Here is a 13,654-nt window from a genome sequence, read left to right on the forward strand (position 1 = left end):
TATAATGTTTTATAAAAGACCGTAGCCGGATAAGAAGAACTAATCTGCTCCCACACGGATCATGCTCATTTTTTTGTTTTGATTGCTATCAGTGTGACTTTAGCCAAATATTAGCCTTTAATATTGAGCCGTTTTGGTGTAAAGAATAAAAATAAAAATTTCGAAAATAATTTATATCTTTTGATCAGCTTAACCGATTTTGATAAAATTTTAATATGTCGTAGATATCACTGAAACACATTTGTGGAAAATTCGGTAAAGGTTTTCGATGACAGAAACATTGATTAAAAAAATAAATAAATGTTCTTGCTTTTCTTTTAGTCCCGATATCTTTCTGATACAATTACGAAAAAAGTTTTGTAGAATCTTGGAATAGTTTCCTATCAGACATTATTTTTTTTTTAAGCAATAAAATGAGTAGACGATACTTTTGAAAAATAACGTATTCTTTTTTATTTTTTTTAAATAATATGCTTTTGGTACGATCGCCATATATTTTTTGTAGAATTTACACATTCGTTCAAATAATCACTCTCATACTATTATTTACAGTATTCACATGGACGGCCTAATCTTCATCACTATCTTCAATAATAATAGGCGTGATGATCTGTTTTAAATAGTGTACATAAGTGCTGGGCTGGTCTCGAGATTTTTGATATGTGTACTTCGTTATTTTGAGAATCAATAAACATTTGATTTAATACGATTATAGTTTATCCTTTTATAATTATTTTATTTTATTTTATTTTATTATTTCTTTAGTACCACCTATTCATTTGATCGATTCCGGAAAATTACTTGTAGGATTCCATTCCAAGATTCTAAACAAAAGTATGGCGATGGTACCAAAAAACTATGATGAAAAAATAAATACTTTATTTTTTTAAAGTACCGTCTACCCATTTTATTACTTCCAAAAAAATAACGTCTGATAGGAAACTATTCCAAGATTCTACAAAAATTTTTTCGTAATTGTACCAGAAAGATATCGGGACTAAAAGAAAAGCAAGAACATTTATTTATTTTTTAAATCAATGTTTCTGTCATCAGAAACCTTTCCCGAATTTTCCACAAATGTGTCTCAGTAATATCTACGACATTAAAATTTCATCAAAATCGATTAAGTCGATCAGAAGATATGAATTATTTTGGAAATTTTTATTTTTATTCTTTACACCAAAACAGTCCAATATTAAGGGCTAATATTTGGCTAAATTGTAGTCACACTGATAACAATCAAAGCAAAAAAAATGAGCATGATCTGTGTAGGGGCAGATTGGTCCTTTTTATCCGGCTGCGGCCTTTGTAGAAGACATACGGCATATTTATATAATATTATTCCTAAGTCTTATATAAATAGTTTTATCTTCTAAATTTATGATGTAAACGTATTTTTTCCTCTAAGGCATATTTTTCACACTTGTTTGTGAACAGAAGAAAAAATTGCCGTAAAGGAAAAAATACGTTTACATCATAAATTTAGAAGATAAAATTATTTATGTGAAACTTAGGAATGATATTATATATGAATTATGAAACATTTATTTGAAATATTTATTTGAAAATATGAATTACTATAAATATATACTTATATATAGTCAAAATATTGAAAATTTTAAAAACAAAATATGAAAAATCATCACAGCACTTTAATCTAACAGTTTATTATGTTTTATTATATAAAATAAGATTTATTGTAATTATAAAATAAAAATAATTTTTAAACATGAAAAATTTATTAATACGTCAGCAATATTTTTTCTAATTCCATATTTTTAATAATTTAAAATATCTAAAACAATTTAAGTAAAATAATTACATATTTCTAACATTTAGTAACTAAAAACAATAGTAAAAAACAAGATAATTATCTTATACTAATAATTTAATAACAAAATCCAGATAAAGAAAGAACGATTCTATCTAACAATAAGAATGATATTATCTACGATAAGAATAAGCCGCGAAAAATAACAAACTATCTTTATTAAATAACGTATAGCTTTTAGGAATTAATAGATAAAACATATTATGATTTGTCGCATTAAGATTTCAGCTTCTTTAATAGATTTTGATTTTTCTTTATTATGATCATAGACATAATAATATTAAACCGAGCATGAGGCGTGAAGCATAGGCCTGAAGCATAGGTAGAAAAAGACAGAAAGGATGCCGTTCACCTTTCTCTTTTTAATAAGGAGAGAGTGGGAGTAAGAAAAAGTCATAGAAAAGCTGATTGTCCCTCTTTCTTATCTTCACTTTGTCCTCGTTAGAGAGAAAAAAGTAGACAGCATCTACTTTTTATTCTTTTTTACCTGAGCTTTAGTGCTTACAAGAGGACACGCTCGGACCAATATTATTATGTCTATGATTACGATTATATTAAATTGTAATATTAGAAGCTCAATATAAAACAACATGCGCAATAGAAATTAATAAGATAATAACATAATAACATTTTTATTTTTTACTATTGTTTCGTGGAGGTTAAGCTTCATTGAGCGACGAAAATCGACATATTAAAATAAATATAAAGATGTATAAATAAAAAAGTACCTCTGATGAAATTTTTTTCTCCAAAATTTCATGTTGAATGTTATCTGCTGTAATCTATTGCACGTGGCTTCAAGATTCACAACATCATCAATGCTGATGTTTTTGTTTTCCAATATTAACTCGATTATTTCGTTAGGTAAATCGGTTATTGTAGCCATTGAAAAAAAATTAAAAATGATCGCAACCGATTATTCTTAGTTAGATTAATTTTGTATTAATAATTTCGATTATATGCTGATATAATGAATTACGATTGTAAGCGCACAAAATTTACTGTAGTTTCTAACACTGTGTTGCAGTCCGTGCACTTTCTGCGATGTGACTAAACTTGTATTTCATCTAGAAATGATTCAAAGCGTTTGGTTTGTCAAGCTGGATAAAAGGGACACAGTCCATCTGTTCTGATTGGTCAAAGAAACTAGCCAATAGGTCAAATTCTAATAAATGACAAATTCTTTTAAAGAAAAATTCCTAGACGATTTGTTTCTTTATTATCTTTAAGATTTATGGCTTTATAACGTTTTCTCCAATGCTATATTAATGGAATTTTTCAGTTTTTTGACTGTCAATTACATATGCGCTACGATATCTCGAAAAAGATAATAAAAGCTATACCATTAGCGTCAAGCCCAACTTCGAGCTTTCTGTAAATCATAATTTAAATTAAATAAAAATTTTGTGTGTGCAAAAATTCCTAAAATTCCCATTTCCAAAAAACGCTCTTTGATTTACGGGAAATTTTCAGTAAATTTCAGATTTATTATACTTTTTTACATAATTAGCCAGCGGCGAATGTAAACCAAAATCGAGGATATAGACAATAACTTATATCTTATTTTATCTAATAAAAAAAAGAATTATATCTATTAACATAGCTTTGTAGCCATTATATTTTGATGTTGAGTTTTATATAACACAAATACATACATACGATCTGATTTAATATACACTCTACCTTGGGAATTATTATTTGCTATATGTGATTGCGCTATTAATCACAAATTTATATCTCAAAAATTTAATCGTGCATTATTAGTAGACACATACATTTTAATTTTTACAGATATTTACGTGTAAGTTTCTCATGCTATGATTGCAAACATTCAACATTCGTTGCCATTTTATTTATACCGCGTTCACGTGTATCGTTTCTATAAATAATAAGCTCAATTGAATAATATCTTTCGAATAATATCTTTTGAATATTATCCTTCTCCTTTTACTTTTCTTTTTCGATAATGTATAAATCTCATATCTTTAGATTTCTCGTAAATCTTTATTATATTTTTCTTATCGGAATTATGTCCTTATCAAAATTTCTTTTTTTTTTCTTTTTACTATTTTTTGATATTTTATTATATTTATTCATTTGAGGAAAATTAAAATAGCTTAGAAACAAATCATATATAATCGCTAAATATGTGAGATGTATATTGGAAACGAATGTTAGTATTCGTTTATTTAATATTCATCAATTTAATTTTACATAAACTTTACGATTTCAATTTTCAATTTTAACTTAATAATATATATTCGAACATTTAATTATATTTTCGATCTTCTCATCATTCATTTATTTCAATAGAGATAAAATTTGATCTCTTTTAAATACAAACATACATTGTTTAGTTACAGATTTTGAAAAATTTTATTTTATTTACTTTATCCTATTAATTTTATATTATAATAATTAATCATATATTATAATCAGAACTTAAATTTATAGTGTAAGAAAATTTCTCTTTTATTGTTCGGACTACTTACTTGCGAATTTTTGTTCCCGACAATAATACACATTTACGTAAGTAGAGGATATAGAAGAGTTCTAATCCTGGTCCTCTCAGGAAGAGTGCGGCGCGCGGGGGTCCAGCGAGAGGGGGGGGGGGTCACGTCATATGGCGCGCGGGGAGCTGGAGTGCACTAAAAAATTTCCAAGATATACGTGACAAAACGTGAAATTATCAAGGTTAAAATGTACTAAAGGACAATCCGATATAGCTGCTATTCGAGTAATCTTACTTTAAGGTGTAAAATAATCTCGAATAGCAGACGTACATCGGCGCTTCAAAAATTAGAGGAAATGAAAATATCGCATTAGCAATAATCCCCTCCACATTGCAATTTGCGATACTATTTCAATTAATAATAATTCTAATACGATCAGTTGGTTGCATGTGTGAAAGGTTCACTGCTGAAGAAATCAACATGAATTTTTACGTTCCGATCGAAGAGAGTGATGTTGCATGTAAGAAACAAAAATGCAACATGTATATTTCGATTATTTAAAAAATTTCTTTTTTATTAATTTTTCAATATTGTGATCTAATTATTTATATTTTTATAGCATTCAGCTTCGTCGTGCAGCTCGCATACTTGGAAGAAGATACGCTCTAACCCCGAAGTCGTATAAATATTTGGATATTGGAATAAGCGTTGGAGCTATGTCGTATGTAGAATTGGTTCTCGCTGAGAAGAGTGGCAATCAAATAGTATTGCCTATTTCAACGTGGATTTTGTTAAATGCAAAAATGTGCAGATACACTGAAAAAAGAATTTAGTAGTAAACACTAGAATTTAATAACAATTACTAAATGATTTGGGTAAATAGTGCTAATTAAATGTGTGGTAACAATTACAAAAAAAATTAATTGAGTAAATAAAATATTTAGTTTAGACTATTTAAATTTAATTCATTCAATTACAAATTTGATTCGTTTAACAAAACTTTAATAACTGTAATCAAATTTTGGTAGCAGAAAATAATATATTTAATAAGTATTATAAGATATTTGATAATTATAACCAAATCATGATAACTAGAAATTAAAAAACGTGGTAATTATAATTAAATGTTTGATAATAAAAAGTAATTTGACAAGTATTATTTGATAAGTATTATCAGATATTTGGTAATTATAACTAAATCAAGATAACGAGAAATTAAAAAATCTGGTAATTGTAATTAAATGTTTGATAGTAAAAAATAATATATTTGATAAGTATTATCAGATATTTGGTAATTATAACTAAATCATTTTAAGGGGAAATTAAAACTGTGATAACTATTACTAAATGTTTAATTTAAAAAAATAAGCAATTTTATAATAGTTAATAAATATTTAATTACTAGAGCTACATATTTAGTTAAAACAAATGAGCAATTTATTTACTATCACTAAATATTTAATTGAAATAAATAAATGATTTGGTAATTATTAATAAATATTTAAATAAATAATATTTTTAATATTATGATAAAAAGTAGTAAAATATGTGAAATAAATTTAAAGACAAGTCAATATTGAAATATTGAAAAAGATTTATTATAATATTTATATAAGAACCATTTTTTTAATATTAAAATACATATATTATTAAAATACATATATAATATATTTATATATATATTTTTTATAATTTATATTTTAGAACAAGTGCGTGCGTGTTTTATCAGAACATTAATATTAACGCTAAGATATTATTTCTTAAACATCGAACATTGAAATAAAATATCGATCTTCGCCTGAAATATGAAAATTGCATGTCCTCACATTACATTCTTTCGAAACATCAACTGTGTAAATTTCATATGTACTATTCTCACGTGGCAATTCGATTTCATAAGCTTTAAAATGAGTATCTAAACCAAAAGTAATACACTTTTTATATACAACATAAAAAAATTCTCTGTTCTTTAAAATAATACATTGCATTAGCCCGAATGACAAATTATTTTCATCAGCATTAGAAATGATCACATATTTAGGTCTAAAGACAACGCTGTTATATCGAATCCATGCAACTTCCATTAAAATGTTATCATCTACTTGAGATACATTCGTAAAAATTGAGTTGAAACAAGTTGCCAATGTCTTCCTACGAATGAGTGTTATTAAATGCGCATCTGAATCACTTGATACTAATCTTATTTCTGGACCTATTTCAATTATATCATTAAGCCCTCTTTTAGAGAAATCTATAACAAGAATGTAATTGCAATTTGATCGCTAATGTTAATGTTATATTTTTCTCTGATGTTACGATAGACGCATAATTCTTCGAAATTTTATGAAATTCCTCATATGAAACCTAATACTAATGAGAAAAAAGTTCGGTGGCATATACTATATATATATGTATATATATATATGTATGTAAGTGTGTGTATGTGTGTACATATATATATATATATATATATATATATATATATATATATATATATATATATGTATATATATATATATGTATGTAAGTGTGTGTATGTGTGTACATATATATATATATATATATATATATATATATATATATATATAAATATACATTACAATAATTAGCAATAAATCAATATTACTAAATAAAAAATAATAGATTTTCAAAAAAGCAAATGATACAAACAAGTTGTGAAAACAAGTTTTCAGATTTATACACAATGAAGACTAACCTCTTTTTATTTTATTTAATGCGGTGCATAGAAAGGGAATGTTTTCGTCCCAAATTGTACGGATCTCATAAATTCCCCACTGAATTAAATACCACATATTTTCACATTCTTTCGGATAACACGCATTAAATGTTACAAAAATCTTGAAAAGTACATCCAATGCTTTTAATACCGTCGGCATAGAATACAATGTTGTATCGAGCCGAATGTATACATTTTCGATTGCAGTTATTTCTGGTCCAACGATGATTATAAAAGGTTGCATCGTAAGGTTCATTTGACGCATTTTATTTTGTTTGTCTTGACATATTTTTTCAATATCGCCAGGTACCTAAAGTAAATTACAAATCGTAAGAAACCTCTAATTATAAATGTTAGTTTAACTTTAACAAATCTTTTCAAAAAATTGAAAAAGCGCCCAGTAAAAATGTCTGTTGTAAAAAGCTTCTATAGACACATCAGTGTCTCTTGATAAAATATCAATTTCGATTTTTCTTTTTATTTCGGATCTGGAACAAGAATGGAATTTAACTTACTTTACAGTGTATTAGAATTCCTTCCTGACTTTCCGAGATTGTAGGTTTCCACATTCTTTTCTTGTTCCCAATTTTAAAAGTAATTTTACTTGATTTAGGAGCTACAACACTTATTAAAAGCCATATTTGAAGGGCTGTTTTCGAATCTACGAGGAAATCAATAGATATGTATTAATAAAAAAAATATTCATATACAGAGTGTCTAATAATGATATACAGGATGTTTCAGACCACCCGTACCACCCATTTAGAAACTAGAGAAGTGGTTATTTCAAAAAAGTAAAAACATTTTCTTTATAAATCGGGTGCGCTCTATCGAATGGTGATATTTTCAACTTCTGGTTCCGGCCGGCAATAGGCGATTCAGACCGGAAGTGCATTTTTTAAATGGAACCCCCTATTTTTCATTACATATTCTTGTAGCTCATCTCGAGAGCTTTCCGAAACACTATAATTAAGTTAGTTTTCATTAAGTACTTTCCGAGTTATGAGGCTTGAAATCATTTCTTAATTTTACATAAACCATAAAATATCTTGTAAAATATTCATTTTTCGATTATCTTACCTTAATACTTTTACGTACAAAATAATGAGAGGAATCAATTGGTGCAAAGAAAACACAGAGTTATTTTTAAGAAAAAAATATGTAATTGTTAATTGTAAATTACATATTTTTTCTTCGAAAACTAACATTTTCCTCATTGTCGAAGTAATCGCATCGATTATTATACGCATTTATATGTGAAGACTAATTCTGTTCAAAATCGGATATTTCGAAACATTTCGAGGAAATGGATTTTCTTTTAAAGAGTTGGGGATTGCCTCATCTCTATGATATTTTTCAAGGTAATTCTAATTTATTATTTCTTTTCAAATAAAAATTTCTTTGTAACTATAATATTATCTTATTTATTATTTAACCAACCTTGGATATTTTTGATTTACGGTTATTTTTTATTACGATCTTTTGAATCTTATTTGTTGTGCACAATAAATTAATACATTTTTATAAATTATAATTTATGTAAAGAATATATAAAAATATATAATATATTTTATAATATAATTATATAAATATATAATTCGTTTTTTTCTTTTATTTTATTTACACTGAAGTTTGATATATATTTATATTTACATTTGGCATTTTCTTATATTTAACATTTTATATTTTCTTTATATTTTCTTTCTTATATTTTACATTTTATATTTTCTTTATGTAGCGAATGATATTAAAAGTGTAGATGATTTGGGCGATCTTTTAAACGAATGTAATTCGTCTGATTTCAATAAATTGATTCCCAACGTTTTAAATCGATTGAAACTACGCAGACATTTCAATGAATACAATTGTTAGATTGAACGAACTTACCTGAAGTGAAGTTCGATCATAATTATGCCCTTTGTCTCGTCCGGATGGACACCCACCCATCAATTATTTCCCACTCCCAGGAAGGGTGATTTGCCGAAATGATTAGAACTTATGAGGTGGCGTGGCGCGCGCTGCGCCGGCGCGCGCGGCAACTCGCGCTCGCAGAGGCGCGAGCTTTTCTTTTTGGCGGTACTTTAAAATCTGTTGTCGAGAGGGCGTGCGGAAGCACGACTACATAGTCTCCATCCGGACGAGACAAAGGGCATAATTATGATCGAACTTCACTTCAGGTAAGTTCGTTCAATCTAACAATTGTATTCATTGAAATGTCTGCGTAGTTTCAATCGATTTAAAACGTTGGGAATCAATTTATTGAAATCAGACGAATTACATTCGTTTAAAAGATCGCCCAAATCATCTACACTTTTAATATCATTCGCTACATAAAGAAAATATAAAATGTAAAATATAAGAAAGAAAATATAAAGAAAATATAAAATGTTAAATATAAGAAAATGCCAAATGTAAATATAAATATATATCAAACTTCAGTGTAAATAAAATAAAAGAAAAAAACGAATTATATATTTATATAATTATATTATAAAATATATTATATATTTTTATATATTCTTTACATAAATTATAATTTATAAAAATGTATTAATTTATTGTGCACAACAAATAAGATTCAAAAGATCGTAATAAAAAATAACCGTAAATCAAAAATATCCAAGGTTGGTTAAATAATAAATAAGATAATATTATAGTTACAAAGAAATTTTTATTTGAAAAGAAATAATAAATTAGAATTACCTTGAAAAATATCATAGAGATGAGGCAATCCCCAACTCTTTAAAAGAAAATCCATTTCCTCGAAATGTTTCGAAATATCCGATTTTGAACAGAATTAGTCTTCACATATAAATGCGTATAATAATCGATGCGATTACTTCGACAATGAGGAAAATGTTAGAATGTTACGGATGAGATCCAGTGATGCCAGAATGGATACGCTGGCAATAACAAATTATTTCACATAGAGTATAGCTCAACGTTCCTCGACGGCCCTCGATCTTCGACTGTTCCACAGGAACGCCGAGCTATACTCTATGCGAAATAATTTGCTGTTGCCAGCGTATCACTGATGAGATCGTGGCGACAAGACCATCTTTTGTTTCATAAAAAAAAGAAACAAAAGATGGTCTTGTCGCCACGATCTCATCCGTAACATTCTAACATTTTCCTCATTGTCGAAGTAATCGCATCGATTATTATACGCATTTATATGTGAAGACTAATTCTGTTCAAAATCGGATATTTCGAAACATTTCGAGGAAATGGATTTTCTTTTAAAGAGTTGGGGATTGCCTCATCTCTATGATATTTTTCAAGGTAATTCTAATTTATTATTTCTTTTCAAATAAAAATTTCTTTGTAACTATAATATTATCTTATTTATTATTTAACCAACCTTGGATATTTTTGATTTACGGTTATTTTTTATTACGATCTTTTGAATCTTATTTGTTGTGCACAATAAATTAATACATTTTTATAAATTATAATTTATGTAAAGAATATATAAAAATATATAATATATTTTATAATATAATTATATAAATATATAATTCGTTTTTTTCTTTTATTTTATTTACACTGAAGTTTGATATATATTTATATTTACATTTGGCATTTTCTTATATTTAACATTTTATATTTTCTTTATATTTTCTTTCTTATATTTTACATTTTATATTTTCTTTATGTAGCGAATGATATTAAAAGTGTAGATGATTTGGGCGATCTTTTAAACGAATGTAATTCGTCTGATTTCAATAAATTGATTCCCAACGTTTTAAATCGATTGAAACTACGCAGACATTTCAATGAATACAATGTATGTTTTCTAATATTTTTTCTCTATTTTTTTATAGTAATTATTATGTAATTAGACTGACTCTATTTGCTACTATTTTTAATCAGTGTAATTATAAAATGAAAAAATAATAAAAATTTGAATTATTTTTACAGTTTCGCAATAAAACAGTCGACTTTGATTGTTCAAGTTTTAGTACAGAGAATAATAATATAAATAATTCAATTCTTGTTGATTTAATAAATCTTCCAACAAAACCTGAGAATGCTATTATCATAGAAGATATTAGCGATAACTGTCAAAATGTGAATAATTCTTTAGTCGAAAATAAAGAAATATTACCATATGAACCACCTATAGAGAAAACAAAACTAAATATCAAAACAGTGGAATTTAATTTAAAGGAAATATTATCAAAAACAGCTTTCGGTAATTCTCTGATACTAATAAATGAACATGGAGGAAATATTACGTCTCAATGCCAATCCATTTTATGTGATATAATTATATCATACTTTTTGAATTTAAATATCAGGTATATTTATATGTTATTATGTCTATAATTTTTTATTGTGTTATTCATTTTACAATATTTTATCTTTTATGTATTATTTATGTATGTTTTATGCTCTTTATTACTTTATAACTCAATTACATATCTATATAATTTTCAAAGTAATTTTTATAATAATTATTAATACTTTTGATAATATTATCAAAAAATTTGTTTACATGTTTTTATTACATAATTATTTTCATAATACTTATTGACGCCAACTATTATATACTATATACATTTTTGTGCAATCCATATAGTTAAAATATTTATCTTATATATTTTAAACGTAAATAAATATAATAAATCTGGATTGATAACAATTTTTACATTCTTTGTTAATATATATATATATATATATATATATATATATATATATGTATATATATGTATATATATAAAATGAATAATATAATAATATATTAAAATGAAAAATAATTTTTATAAAATTTATATATATATATATATATATATATATATATAAATTTTATAAAAATTATTTTTCATTTTAATATATTATTATATTATTATATATTACATATATATTTACATATATTACATACATATTACGTGTATATATATATATATATATATACGTATTATGTATGTAATATATGTAAATATATATGTAATATATAATAATATAATAATATATTAAAATGAACAAATAATTTTCATAAAATTGATTAACTAATACAAATATAAATACAAATCAATTTAACTTGTTTAATATTTACTAAAATATCTTTTTCATTTGAGATCCAATAATCTATATTTACTATATCTCTATATCGTGATATTTACATGTTAAATTTTCTTTTTTTAAAGAACACTTCAAAACGAAGATTTTGCTAAAATTACAGAAGAAATAATTGAGTTATTTCCAAAAGAATGTAAAGAAACTTACTATATGCCACCTATACGAAAAAAGTATTCAAAAATTGATAAAGCTGGTATCTCAAGAGGAAAATTAGTCGATAAATTTCGTAACGCATTAAAATTTATCCGTTCTGCTGAAAAGTTGAAAAATAATAACCACATTGAACAAAATGTCATTGTAAGCCAAGGTATTAATATTTTGTATTAAGATTTATCATGGAATTTTTGAAAAATATATAACTGGTCCAATAAATATTAATTTTTTTAATGCTTCTCAGCTGATGATCAACAAATCGCAGAAGAACATAGAATTTGATTGATCCATAACCAAAAACCACAGAATGAAGTTGATGAAAAATGGGATGCGTCATATACAGGGTGGGCCATTTTAATCTATGCACCCAAATTTCTTTGTACCTAAGACAGATACGGAAAAATGATTCAGACAAAAGTTGTTTGGTTTCGAGGGGGCCATAAGATGGTATCATTGGTTTGACCTTGAAGAGTTATTTGAAGGTCACATGAAGGTCACCTTCAATTTCTTAAATGGAACCTACTATTTGTCATTGCATATTCTTGTAGCTCATCTCGAGAGCTTTCCAAAACACTATAATTAAGTACTTTTTTGTTAAGTACTTTTTGAGTTATGAGGCTTGAAATAATTTCTTAATTTTACATAAACCGTAAAATATCTTGTAAAATATTCATTTTTCGATTATCTTACCTTAATACTTTTACGTACAAAATAATGAGAGGAATCAACTGGTGTAAAAAAAACACATAGTTGTTTTGAAGAAAAAATATGTAATTTGCAATTAACAATTCCATATTTTTTCTTAAAAACAACTATGTGTTTTCTTTACACCAATTGATTCCTCTCATTATTTTGTACATAAAAGTATTAAGGTAAGATAATCGAAAAATGAATATTTTACAAGATATTTTACGGTTTATGTAAAATTAAGAAATTATTTCAAGCCTCCTAACTCAAAAAGTACTTAACAAAAAAGTACTTAATTATAGTGTTTTGGAAAGCTCTCGAGATAAGCTACAAGAATATGCAATGACAAATAGTAGGTTCCGTTTAAGAAATTGAAGGTGACCTTCATGTGACCTTCAAATAACTCTTCAAGGTCAAACCAATGATACCATCTTATGGCCCCCTCGAAACCAAACAACTTTTGTCTGAATCATTTTTCCGTATCTGTCTTAGGTACAAAGAAATTTGGGTGCATAGATTAAAATGGCCCACCCTGTATATTACGCGTTGAAGATTGCGCCAGTAAAACATACAAGAATGTTAATGACATATTCATAAAGTGGCCTATATTGAAATTGGATTCTTCTTATATATTGGTAAATGTCATTATTTTGAAATAATATAATAAAATAAGGCTTTATAATAAAATAAGACTATATTTAAATATAAATA

At 25.9% G+C, this 13,654-nt stretch overlaps 1 protein-coding gene across 1 annotated transcript; it reads right to left on the reverse strand.

The window, feature by feature from the left end:
* Positions 1-6,954: 6,954 nt before the first annotated feature.
* LOC145968368 (uncharacterized) lies at positions 6,955-7,783 on the reverse strand. The gene is made up of 3 exons (XM_083093763.1): positions 7,777-7,783; positions 7,537-7,682; positions 6,955-7,331 (listed from the first exon to the last, which is right to left on the reverse strand). Exons 1-3 carry the CDS (start codon positions 7,781-7,783, stop codon positions 6,996-6,998), a joined length of 489 nt encoding a protein of 162 aa, XP_082949889.1. The 3' UTR covers positions 6,955-6,995.
* Between the last annotated feature and the right edge of the window lie 5,871 nt (positions 7,784-13,654).

This window comes from Camponotus vicinus, unplaced genomic scaffold, assembly GCF_025532165.1.
Source record: "Camponotus vicinus isolate PSW18456_S1 unplaced genomic scaffold, iyCamVici1.0 SCAF_3, whole genome shotgun sequence".
NCBI lineage: Eukaryota > Metazoa > Arthropoda > Insecta > Hymenoptera > Formicidae > Camponotus > Camponotus vicinus.